General features: G+C 45.0%; 1 protein-coding gene across 4 annotated transcripts in view; it reads left to right on the plus strand.

Moving 5' to 3' along the window:
* LOC138638747 (cytochrome P450 2K4-like) overlaps positions 1–12,008 on the plus strand; it is a 177,604-nt gene extending 165,596 nt beyond the window's left edge. For all 4 annotated transcript variants that reach the window (XM_069728298.1, XM_069728301.1, XM_069728299.1 and 1 more), the window contains 3 exons: positions 9,687–9,868; positions 11,199–11,340; positions 11,617–12,008. In XM_069728298.1, the coding sequence (XP_069584399.1) occupies positions 9,687–9,868; positions 11,199–11,340; positions 11,617–11,795 (503 nt within the window). In that variant the 3' untranslated portion in view covers positions 11,796–12,008. The remainder of the gene's footprint in view (positions 1–9,686; positions 9,869–11,198; positions 11,341–11,616) is intronic.
* The last annotated feature ends 319 nt before the right edge of the window (positions 12,009–12,327 follow it).

A 12,327-nucleotide genomic window follows, 5' to 3' on the forward strand; every position in this document is an offset into this window, starting at 1 on the left:
CTTATAACAGTACTGAGCACATGCACCCTGGTCATGTCGACAGAGATTGCAGATTGCAGGAGACAGAGTTAAGAATTAGGGCCAATGTAGTGGTGTGGGTCTCTGAGACTTTTAATGCAATGCATGATCTGCCAAACAATTCCCTAATGGGGGTACCTTTTTGAAAAATACCCTAGTGCCATCACATGCCCCTAGCCCAAACTTAAGCGGCCTATAACAGTACTGAGCATGTTTACCCTGGTGATCTAGTGGCAGGTACATTTTAGATTGCTGGAGACCGAGTTAAAAAGTCGGCCCAATGGAATGTCATGCTCAATTCCCCAATGTGGGATCCATTTTTTTAAAAGTAAAAGAGTGTCATCACAGCCCCCTTGCTCAAAATGCACCGTACAGAGCACGTTAACCCTGGTGATCTAGTGGCAGTTAAAGGACACATTGCAGGAGACAGAATGAAGAAGTAGGCCCAATGTAATGTAATGCCCAATTCCCCAATGTGGGGTCCATTTTTAAAAAATTAAGAATGGCATCACAGCCCACTTGCCCAAAATTCACCGGCCTATAACAGTACTGAGCATGTGCACCCTGGTCATCTAGTGGCAGTTAAAGGACACATTTCAAGAGACAGACTTAAGAAGTAGGCCCAATGTAATGAAATGCCCTATTCCCCAATGTGGGGTCCTGTTTTTACAAAATGTAATAGTGCCTTCATAGCCCCTGTGCCCAAAAATCACTGGCTTATAACAGTAGTGAGCACGTGCACCTTGGTCATGTCGTCGGAGAAAAGGAAGAGACATTGCAGGAGACAGAGTTAAGAATTAGGGCTAATGTAGTGGTGTGGGTCTCCACGACTTTTAATGAATTGCATAATCTGCCAAACAATTCCCCAATGGGGGTACCTTTTTAAAAATACACTAGTGCCATCACATGCCCCTAGCCCAAACGTCAACGGCCTATAACAGTGCAGAGCACGTTCACCCTGGTGATCTACTGGCAGGTACAGGACAGATTGCAGGAAATGGAGTTAAAAAGTAGGCCCAAAGAAATGTCATGCCCAATTCCCCAATGTTTTTTCCTTTTTTTCAAAAAGAAGAGTGCCATCACAGCACCCTTGGCCAACATGCACCGTACAGAGCTTGTTCACCCTGGTGATCTACCGGCAGGTACAGGACAGATTGCAGGAGACTGAGTTAAGAAGTAGGCCCAAACAAATGTCATGCCCAACTCCCCAATGTGCTGTCTTTTTTTTCAAAAATAAAACAGTGCCATCACAGCACCCTTGGCCAAAATGCACCGTACAGACCACGTTCACCCTGGTGATATAGTGGTTCTGGATGAGGAGGATGAGGATAAGGAAGAGGATAAAAATATACAGACCAAATCTGGAAGCGTATACCCATGTGTGGTAGAGAAGAGGTGCATGAGAATACACCTCCCCAAAACAGATAATGTATTTAAAGTTATGTTTCGCTGGTTTCACTTGGTGGTGTTCAGAAGTCTTTCCCAATCCAGGCCTTGTTCATTTTGATAAGAGTCAGCCTGTCAGCATTTTTAGTTGACAGGTGGATGCGCTTATCTGTTATAATTCCACCAGCGGCACTAAAAACCCGCTCTGACAGAATGCTAGCAGCAGGGCAGGCCAGGACCTCCAAGGCGTAGAGAGCCAGTTCATGCCACTTCTCCAGCTTGGATACCCAATAATTAAAAGGCACAGAGGAATCACGGAGGATGTTTGTACGATCTGCAAGGTACTTCCTCACCAACTTCACAAACATTGCACTTCCTGTGACAGCACCCCTTGCCTCTTTGCCTCCACAATGGGAGGGTCTGAGAAAACTGTTCCAGAACTTGGCTATTTCTCCCCTGCCTGAACTGTATTGTACTTCTGTCTCTCGTGCTTGGAGTCCTTGGTTGTACAACAAACTCTGACGTCTACTGTCAGCGTTCTCACATGGGAATTTTCTAAGTAATTTCGCTGCAAGGGCCCTGTGGTACTGCAACTTTTTTGTACACCTCTCTGCCTTAGAGCATTATCCTTGTAGTGTGGGTCTAGAAGTATCACCAACCAGTAATGAACGTCACCCAAAATTTTGATAATCCGAGGATCACGTGAAATGCAGCGCAACATAAAATCAGCCATGCGTGCCAGACTGCTAACAGGCAAGACTTCCGTGTCCTCACCAAATGGATGACTGACCATGCTGTCCTCCTCATCCTCATTCTCCTCAGGCCATCCCCACTGAACAGATGCTATTACAGATGTGTTTGCAGTACCGTCTATAGCGCATGAAAGTAGCTTCTGCTCTTCCTCCTTCTCCTCATTGCCTACCAATGCACGTTGAGAAGACATGAGGTTGGGCTGAGTGTAATCCCCCTGTATGCTTCCTTACTCCATGTCTCCATGCTCTGCCTGCAATGCATCCTCTTTGATTATGAGCAGAGAGTTTTTCAGAATGCAGAGAAGTGGAATGGTGATGCTAATTATGGCGTCATCGCCGCTCAACATCTTGGTGCAGTCCTCAAAGTTTTGGGGGATGTTACATATGTCTAACATCCATGTCCACTCCTGAGATTTTATGTGTGAAGTCTGACCTGAAATTTGATGGCCTTGTTGATGTTGATAGTCAACAATGGCCCTCTTCTGTTCACAAATCCTTTCCAATATATTCAGCATAGAGTTCCAGCGCGTGGGGACATCACACAACAGTCGGTGAGCTGGAAGCTGAAACCGCTGCTGTAGAATGGGGGCGGCTGAAGCTGTAGCTGACTTTCTAAAATGGGCAGAAAGACGACGTACTTTCACTAGCAGATCAGGCAGCTCCGGGTAGCTTTTCAGAAAACGTTGAACCACGAGGTTAAGCACATGGGCCAAGCAAGGTTCGTGTGTGAGCTCACCTTGCCTCAGAGCCGCCACCAGGTTACGGCCAATGTCATACATGACCATACCTGGATGTAAGTTCAGCGGTGTCATCCAAACATCTGACTGCTCTTTCAGCGCTGTCCACAACTCTTCTGCATTGTGCAGTTTGTCACCTATGCAGATTAGCTTCAGCACAGCCTGTTGCCGCTTGGCTGAGGCAGTGCTGCAGTGCTTCCAGCTTCTGACTGATGTGTTGATTTCAGACATGGAGGATGAAGAGGAGGAGGAGGTGCAGGAGCTGTAGACTGTGGGGGCAACCCTGATTGACATAGGGCCAGCAATCCTCAGCAAGGGGAGGATGTGTTCCATCCCAAGGTCCGACTGGGTCCCGGCTTCCACTATGTTAACCCAGTGTGCCGTCATTGAGATGTACCATCACTGCCCACAAGCACTTGCCCACATGTCCGTGGTTAGGTGGAATTTCCCAGTAACAGCATTGTTGAGGGCACAGGTAATGTTGTGGGATGGACACTTGCTTTTGTAATGCCAGTATGGCACACCGGGAGAAATAGTGGCGAATGGGGACCGAGTACCTTGGGACGGCCGCCGCCATCAGGTTGCGGAAAGCTTCCGTCTTAACAAGCCAAAAAGGCAGCATTTCTAGCACAAGCAGAAGAGAAATATTAGAACTGAGGACTGCGGCCTTTGGGACATTGGCTTTGCATTTCCTCTTGTGTTCCAAAGACTGGGTTATAGACAGCTGAAAGCTGTGCTGGGACAAGGACGTGGACTCGCTTTCTGATGGTGCTGCTTGACTGTGGGCCACAACAAGTGCAGGGCTAAAGGCATCTTCGCACAAGCACGGTGTACTGGGGATTGGTTTCTGCGCAAAACAGTGGAAGAAGCAGTGGTGTGACCAGCAGGCAGTGGTCCTGGAGCCTAGGGTTCGGCCCACAAAGTCGGGTGCTTTGCATGCATGTGCCTGATCAGGCTGGTGGTGGTCAGGCAGATTGTTGTCCTACCCCTGCTGATGCAGGCATGGCAGGTTCTGCAAATGGCCTGTTTGCGGTTATCGGCAGAGTCTTTAAAATTAGACTCGGGAAGATCTCACAGGTGGAATGGCAACTTCACTCATGTTGGTGTTACAGGGAACAAATGCGCGATGCCTTCTGTCTGTGGCCACCACACTGCTTCTTCCTGCCTGTTGGGGGATATGCCTCCTTCCCCATTTGTGCTGCTGTTCTCGCTATGCATGTCCTCCTGCCAGGTTAGGTCAGTCACTATGTCATCCACCACCTCGTCTTCCACATCCGCACCCTGCTCCTCCTCACTTTCTGGCAATTGTGTCTCATCATCGTCCACCTCTTGTGACACTTTTCCACCATCGCCTTCATGTGACTGGGGCTGGTGAAAGCTTTGGGCAGCTCTACATGCGATCTCATCTTTCCCCAGTTCAAGTTGACCGGCAGAGATTTCTTAATCTTGAAATGGAAAACTGAACAGCTCTTCAGAGTGTCCAACTGTGGGATCAGTTGTCTCAGGGCACTCGGCATGGTGGGAGGAAGGAGGTTAAGGGTGAGGAATATCCTGGCCACACTCACGGCTACTCAGACTTGACCGTGTGGCAGACAAGGTGGTGGTGGTGGCTAAGTAACTGGAAGCATTATCCGCTATCGAACCAACAACCATTTCACACTGCTCTGTCTTCAATAATGGTGTGTTGCGGTCCCCCAGAAACTGGGACAGGAAGGTCGAGCGAGAAGATGTGGTTTTTTTTGTTGCCCACTTTCACCTTGCCTACGGCCTTGTCCTGTGCATGCACCATCAGCATCGCGTCCACTTCCCCGTCCTTTGCCTCTTGCCTTAACCTTTTTAAATGGACTACTGCATTTCAAATACTCAACACAAATGTCTTTATTAGTAACGAAATAATATGTGATCAGTATGCCTGCAAATCTACGATTTTTCAAACCCAAACACCAGGCATGCCTTAGCCTGACCTCACAGACTGTATTAAAAATTTTTTTTTAAAGTTAATTTATGCAAAATAGCGCTGTATAGAATTTGAGTATCACACAGCCACAAAGTAAGTACACCGGCCTCCTATGGCAAAACTTGGAGCAGAGATATATGACGGCTATAATCAAAATACCACACTGGCAAATCTGTGGCCTTTCAAATTTTTTGGGGGCTAAATAGCGCCGTATACAATTTAAGTTTCACAGACACAAAGTAAGTACAACGGCCTCCAATGCCCAAACTTAGAGCACAGAGATATATGAGGCCTTTTTCGGTGAATTTAAAAAAAAAAAAAAAAAAAAAAGGGACACAAGAGTGGCACACACAACTATGCTACGAGTGCCTGACAAACTATCACTTTTCAACAGGCCTCAGTCTGACAGAACAGACTGTATATTTTTTTTGGGGGGAGGAACTTTTGGGAAAAAAAAAGTTTTTACAGACTATAAAGAAGCTGCAGCAGCAGCTGCAGGCAGTTATGGAGCTTTGGGAGGGATGCAGTGGGAGCAATGGACGCACATACAGTGCCTGCAGGCCTTGCACTGATGTGGATATGCTGTGCCCTGCCTACCTAGCACTGTAATATCAGGACCCACGAATTACCCCTAAAAAGGACTGTTGGTTTCTCAGGAGTTGTGGATGTAAGAGATGCAGACCTACACTAACTCTAAAACCACAATGCTGACCGTATATCGGCAGCAGCTACTCTCGCTGAAACAGAAACAGAATGCGGCGAGCAGGGCGTTGCTGTATAGCCCAGTAAAATACTGCACGACCACAACAAAGATGGCTGCGGCGTTTCATGGCCTGGCAGACAATCCCTGCACCGTGATTGGGTCTCTAAAGTCCGCCAAAACTGCTGGGTGGAGACTGCAGTTACCGCCGAATGATCTCGGAAATGCTCGCTGGTCGGCGAGTACCCCGAGTCTTGGGCGAGTAACGAATAGTGGCAAGCATGTTCTCTCATCACTATACACAGTATATAGGAGTTACGTAAATAAAATTAGTCATTTTTTATAATTATTATTGCTTAATTATTATTTTTCTCTGTTTCAACAAAGAGCTTCTACATGTAGACATGTTAGTCGTCGAGATCCCACAGCTGCACAGGGGGAATCTCGAGCAATGTCCTCTGCAGTCTCCCATTCTTCTTCTGCCACAGAGGATCCTGCTCAGCAGAGACATCAGTCCCAGCATCTTGCTCAGGCTAATGCTGTGCGTTTAGTTGCTGCTGCCATCCCAGGTTCAACTATAGAAACCAGCATTAGTCAGCAGCGAGCAGACACTCATGCTTTTCTCCATCTGAGCATGCCCATAAGACGACGGCTCATTGGTGGTCAGAGGTGACATGGTCAGGTTCTCAAGCCGCTTGGATTGGGTCATCAGCGAGGTCCCAGAAGGCTGCGGCTATAAAATGATTGGTCTACAATTATGGTGTGTGTGTGCAAGTGGGTATGTCTCAGGTGAAAGCTCCTAATGATCCCCTTCTCTCTGATTGTGTATGTGAATTGGGTGATTGGAGTCAGAGACAGTGCCTAGTGGTGGCATTGCCTGAACGCCACTGTGCCGCCATTTAGTGTCCGCCATTACCGAGCAACAGTTTACATCTCTGCACAGTGGACCCCGAGCTGCGAACGCACATTATGACTATCTTTATATTTATTTAGTGCATTCTGCCATCCCTAACATTATACTAGTGCCAGGGTCTAGTTAGTAATGGCGGACAAACAGCGCCTATAGCAGTACATCCAGCAGCTGGAGGGCAAGTTGGCGGCTCTCTAACGTGCTTGAGAGTTTCTCAGGTGAGAGCAAGTCATGTAGGGGATTTGTGAACCAGTGTGCGATACACCTGGAGCTACTGGCTGCACGTTTTTCCTCCAAGAGGGCTGAAGTGGGGTTTAATATTTCCCTTCTGTCGGACAGGGCATTGAAGTGGGCTACGCCGCTGTGGGAGAGTGACGATCATGTGGTGCAGAGTGCTCCGCAGTTTCTGAGCAGTCTGAAGCAGGTCTTCTTGGGACCATGAGTCACCCATGATACGGCGCTCCAACTGCTGGCATTGACACAGGGCTCATCCATGGTCAGTCACTTTGCCATCCACTTTCTGACTTTAGCATCTGAGCTGAAGTGGCAGGATAAAGTACTCATCCCTGTCTTTTGGAGGGGGCTGGTGACCATGTGAAAGATGCTCTGGCCACGAGGGAGATTCCAGCCACACTGGAAGAGCTAATATCCATATCCACTCGCATCGACCTTCGTTTCTCTGAGCAAAGGTTGGAGCGAGCCCAGTGTCTGCAGAGGTTTCAGCTGGCTCCTAACTTCGCCAGACCTCTGGAATCCCCCGATCAAGCGTCTGAGCCCCAGAGGCCATGGAGGTGTCACGAGCAGGATCTAAGTCCCGGACCACTCATGATCTGCCATGTCTGCCGGCAGTCAGGACATTTTGCCTCCAGATGTCCTCAGCGGTAAGGAAAACGTCCCCGTCTAGTGGCTATAGGAGGAGGCTCTATAGACACAGTGGCGTTTTCTTCCAAATTGTCTTTCAAGGGGACATTTAAAATAGGTCCTTCCACTCACGGGGTGGAGGTTTGTGTTGATTCCGGGGCGGAGGGCAATTTCATGTCTGTGGCCTTTGCCCAAAGGCATGCAATAACAATACCTCTGGTGATGCTCACCAAGCCAGTCACTGTTCGAGTGGTAAATGGGTCAACACTACCCTCACAGATCACACACCAGACCATCGCACTCACTCTCACCATGTCTCCAGCTAATCAGGAGATAATCTCCCTGTTGGTAATACCCGAGGGTATTGATGAGGTCTTATTAGGATCTTTCTTCTCTCCCCAAACTCTATGGGCATATGCGGACATGTTCTCCTAGAGAGCTGCGGATACCCTTCCACCTCACTGCTGCATGACTGTCCTATTGACCTCTTGCCTGGTGCTGAGCCTCCCCGGGGTCGAGTCTACCTATTATCTCTCCCGGAGATGGAGGCAATTTCTCAGTACATCAAGGAGAATCTGGCAAGAGGATTCATTAGGAAGTCAGTGTCACCAGCAGGGACTGGTTTCTTCTTCGTGCAGAAGAAGAGTGGGAAATTACATCCATACATTGACTACAGGGGTCTTAATGCTATTACCATAAACAACTATCCTCTGCCTCTAATCTCTGAACTTTTTGATAGGTTACGGGGAGCAAGGGTATTTACAAAATGATATCTGTGGGGCGCCTATACCTTGATACGAATCCGTGAGATTACCTCTGTCATTCCTGGTTCTGCTATTGTAACCAACTGTGGCCAGTGGCGAGCAGACGTTCCTGGGACTAAGTCCTGCTTTTTCTCAACTGAGCATGCCCGTGGGTCTACCTCCCATTGGAGGTCGGGGGTCACATGCTCAGGTCCTGAAATAGCCCTGATTGGACGACTGGGAAGGTCCCGAAAGGACGCCGCTATAAAAGGATTGCATGACCGCTCAGCCATGCGCTAGTATAAAACGTATACCGTGTGTGTGTGGATGAGTGTTTTAGATCTGGTGAAATCTCCTAATCAATCCCCTCCTTAGCGTTGTTATATATGGTTTGGGTGTTGGAGCTGACTAGCACCAGTCTGTGCTATCCTGCACAAGGCGTGATTGTACTGCATCATCTCAGCAGCTTCTGCCAGTGTTGCCACATGTGCCTCTAGTGCGCGATCCGGTCCCTAGCTAGGGCGGTTAGTGGCATCAGCCAGAGCGGTGCTGTGCACACTCAGTGCGCTAAATCTTTATTATTTAGGTTTCTCCCTGGCACCGCAGTTGCGGCACTGAGCGCTAATGGGTCTAGAGGGACTCTAACCCTGTGTCCTTGGAGCAGAGTCCTGTGACCCAACACTAGCATTCACTCAGTGGTACTGCGTTTCTGTGAAGCAACATGGTTTGCCTCCTTACTTACCGGGAGAAGTTAACCCATGTGTGTTCACATTATACTGCCGTATAGTCCACCATTACCGAGCAGCAGGTGTCATCTCTGCACGGTGGACCCCGGACTGCGAACGCACCATATTTCTTCCTTTATATTATTTGGTGCATTCTGCTAGTCCTAACACTATCCCAAAAGAAAAAATAATGATTACCGCTGGGGACTAGTGATAGGCATGGTCAAATGATGTGGCGTCACATGGATCAAGAGTTATAGAAATTGAGCAGATGCTCAAGATGTCTGTGGTGATAGGAGAAAGCTTCCATAAAAATGTATAAATTCAACACTAACATATGAGTAATGTACCAGATTATAGCATCTATAGGAAAGACCTTGAGGGTAAACTTGGTTATCAAAGAATAATGTATTAATGGTGTTTCTGGGATTACAAATTGATAGCCTAGCCTTAGAAAAGGACATAAATGTTTGAGTTGTGGGGGTCCAAGCGGTCAGTGACTTTGATAGAACCAAAAGTCTGTGTTGCTCGCTGGAGATTATGGTCTGTTCGATGCTAGACATAGTGACAGTCTCTTGATGTGGCTGCTATTCGTGCTGCGGCTCAACTCCTTTCAAGTAAAGAAGTCTCAAAGTTGGTTTTTGTCTACTGGAAAATTCCAGGATTCCAAGGAGGTCGGTATGGGAAACAAGCTCTGCATTATCACAATTTCTAGAATATTGTTTGAATTTCATTAGATATTGGAAAATATATTGATGATTTTTCTTAGCAGGTTGTAACTATTTTTTAAGGTACTGTATATCAATCAACCCCCTAGAAATTATTTTTTGCTGCATTCTGTAAGTGTTTTAAGATAGAATTTAATGTGTACATATTTGTACATATCTGTTTTGACAGTAAAAGTGCAAAATGAAATTGAACGAGTCATCGGGTCGGCACAACCTCAGACAGAACACAGGAAACAAATGCCGTATACTGACGCCGTCATCCATGAAATCCTTAGGTTTGGGGATATTGTGCCGATAGTGTCACATTCTACCTCTCAAGATGTCACTTTTCATGGTTATTTTATTCCAAAGGTAGTGCCAACATTTCAGTGTTTATTCTTTTGTGCCATTAAAAATGGAATGGTATTGTGATTTCAGACATAGACATGAGCTACATTACCTGGGCAAACATGGACGTAGGGAAAAGGATAATGGAAAAGAAGAAGGTAATCTGTGAACAAAGCAGCAAAGTCCAGAGGATAAAAGACTAATAAGATTATATCGATAGAAAGCAGATCCATTACTGGATGGTGACATACAGTAGACTAGAGAATGAGAACTCAACTTCGAGAACTAGACACAAGACTTAAGTAATATGTCTTAAATGGGAAAGTAAAGAAGGAAATATAGGTGAACAGGTGTTAGGTCATCAAGAAAATTCTCAAATGTGATAGGGTATAGTGTTGTCTCATTAATTTATGAAGGCTATGGAATAGAAAGATTAAGTGGAAGCCAAACATTTACAAGATACAACTATGGCAGAGAGCAACATTAGGACATCATTAGGTAGACATAGGACTAAAAAGGAGAATGGTCTCAAGAGGTTGTGCATTATCAATGAGATTATGTTTCACTGAAAGGACAAAGGCTAAATCACAAATCGCCTTTCTTAAGGTAAACCTTCCAATTCTTCTAAAAAACACCTACACCACTCTTATTTTTTGACTGTAAAAGTACAAATAAGCAACATAGCACATCTCAAGAAACAGGAGGTGGACACAACTTTTCCTTTCTCCCAGCCCATGAAGTTAGAATATATTCCCTTATAAAATCTAGTGATGATTACATCTGACTAGTGATGAGATCTGCCAAAATTCCGCATCTCCGGCCTTTTCGCTCATAGACGTGACTTTCAGGTATAATCAGGCCTCTGAGGTTACTGTGCATCCTGCCGAAGTGGCATAAGTGGTGACATCATGGTCCATCACAATGTTACGACTCATAGTGACCTCCGAGGTCTGATCGCTGCCAGAAGTCCCATTCTAGAATGAAGAGACCGGGCATGTGACATGATGGTGGAGAGAAGAGCCGCTGAGAATCGCATGCCGAGCAGCGAGGAAAGGGGAAAAGGTGAGCTTTAATATTAGTGAGGTTTTTTTCAACTTTTGCTGGGCAGCTAGCTGGCATATTTACATGAAAATCTGTATTCTAAAGGATATGAAATTATGTAAAATTCTTGTATTATTAAATTACACTCAAATAAATGAGCTCATCTATAGAACTTATCCATTAAAGGATCCCCTTCAAATGGAACTGCCTAAATTAATTGCACTCCATTTTTTTGAGTAGTATTGCTTTTGTGTTTTTTTTTTTACAACATTTATATTCCTTACCATAAATTTTATGTAACCTTTCCTTTCAGGGAACATGTGTGCTTGCTCTTTTCCATTCGGCTCTCAGAGATAAAGATTACTTTGAGAAACCATATGAGTTTTACCCAGAACATTTTCTTGACTCCAATGGAAATTTCAAGAAGAATGAGGCCTTCATACCATTTTCAATAGGTAATGTTAATAATAAATTACTTATTCTTTGGACGGATAAGATCAGTGCATTAATAATAGAATTATTATTAACAGTTTTCCTTCAGAAAACAAAATCTCCTACAGCTACATTGACAAAAAATGAGCATGCCCTCAAGGCCAAAATTGGCCTGGTCTCCAAGTGGATAATGTTTCCATGGAACCAACTTTGAAGGAGATATTAGGAAAAACACAGATAAAAAGATCTTTAAATCTAATAACACCTTCTTGTATTTATAATTTTGGACTGCTTTACAGGGAAAAGAAGTTGTGCTGGAGAGATCTTGGCTAAAATGGAGATATTTCTCTTCTTTACATCACTGATGCAAAATTTCACATTCCATCCACCACCTGGAGCGAAACTGGACCTTACTCCTGCCCTGGGGGTTACAAGTGCCCCACAACCTTATAAAATGTGTGCCGTGTCTCGCAAATAGACTATGATCACCTTCAATCCTAATGTGAAGGATACTTCACGTCATAGAAAAAAAAATATTGTAAATAATTCAACAATTTTGTAATCTATCAGGAAATTTTTCAGCATCCACTTTTGCATTGTAATAGTTTTAAATAAAATAATAATGAAAAATGAATGAATAATAATAAGAATAATAAAAACAATAATAATAAAATAAACTTTATACAATTTGTTTTAGTGTGGGTTCTATTTTTTTTGTAGACATTGAGAAAAGTCATCCAACAGGCCATGAGGAAAACATCCCAGTACATTGGTTCCAAGCTTAAAGTTTTCAGTTAGAGCTAGATCTACAGATTGGTGGACTTTCTAATGTATGAGGCACATCACAATGTGATCAAATCCCATGTGGTGTAATTAGAAAGTTCTGCTTCACATAGAAAATGAGTAAATGTCCCACTTTTCACCCAATATTCTTTAGATCCATAAAAAAGGTAAAGTCATGTCAAGGTATAACATCTAGGATGACTACACATATAATCAAAACATTAGGA

Source organism: Ranitomeya imitator, chromosome 5, assembly GCF_032444005.1.
Source record: "Ranitomeya imitator isolate aRanImi1 chromosome 5, aRanImi1.pri, whole genome shotgun sequence".
Classification (NCBI taxonomy): domain Eukaryota; kingdom Metazoa; phylum Chordata; class Amphibia; order Anura; family Dendrobatidae; genus Ranitomeya; species Ranitomeya imitator.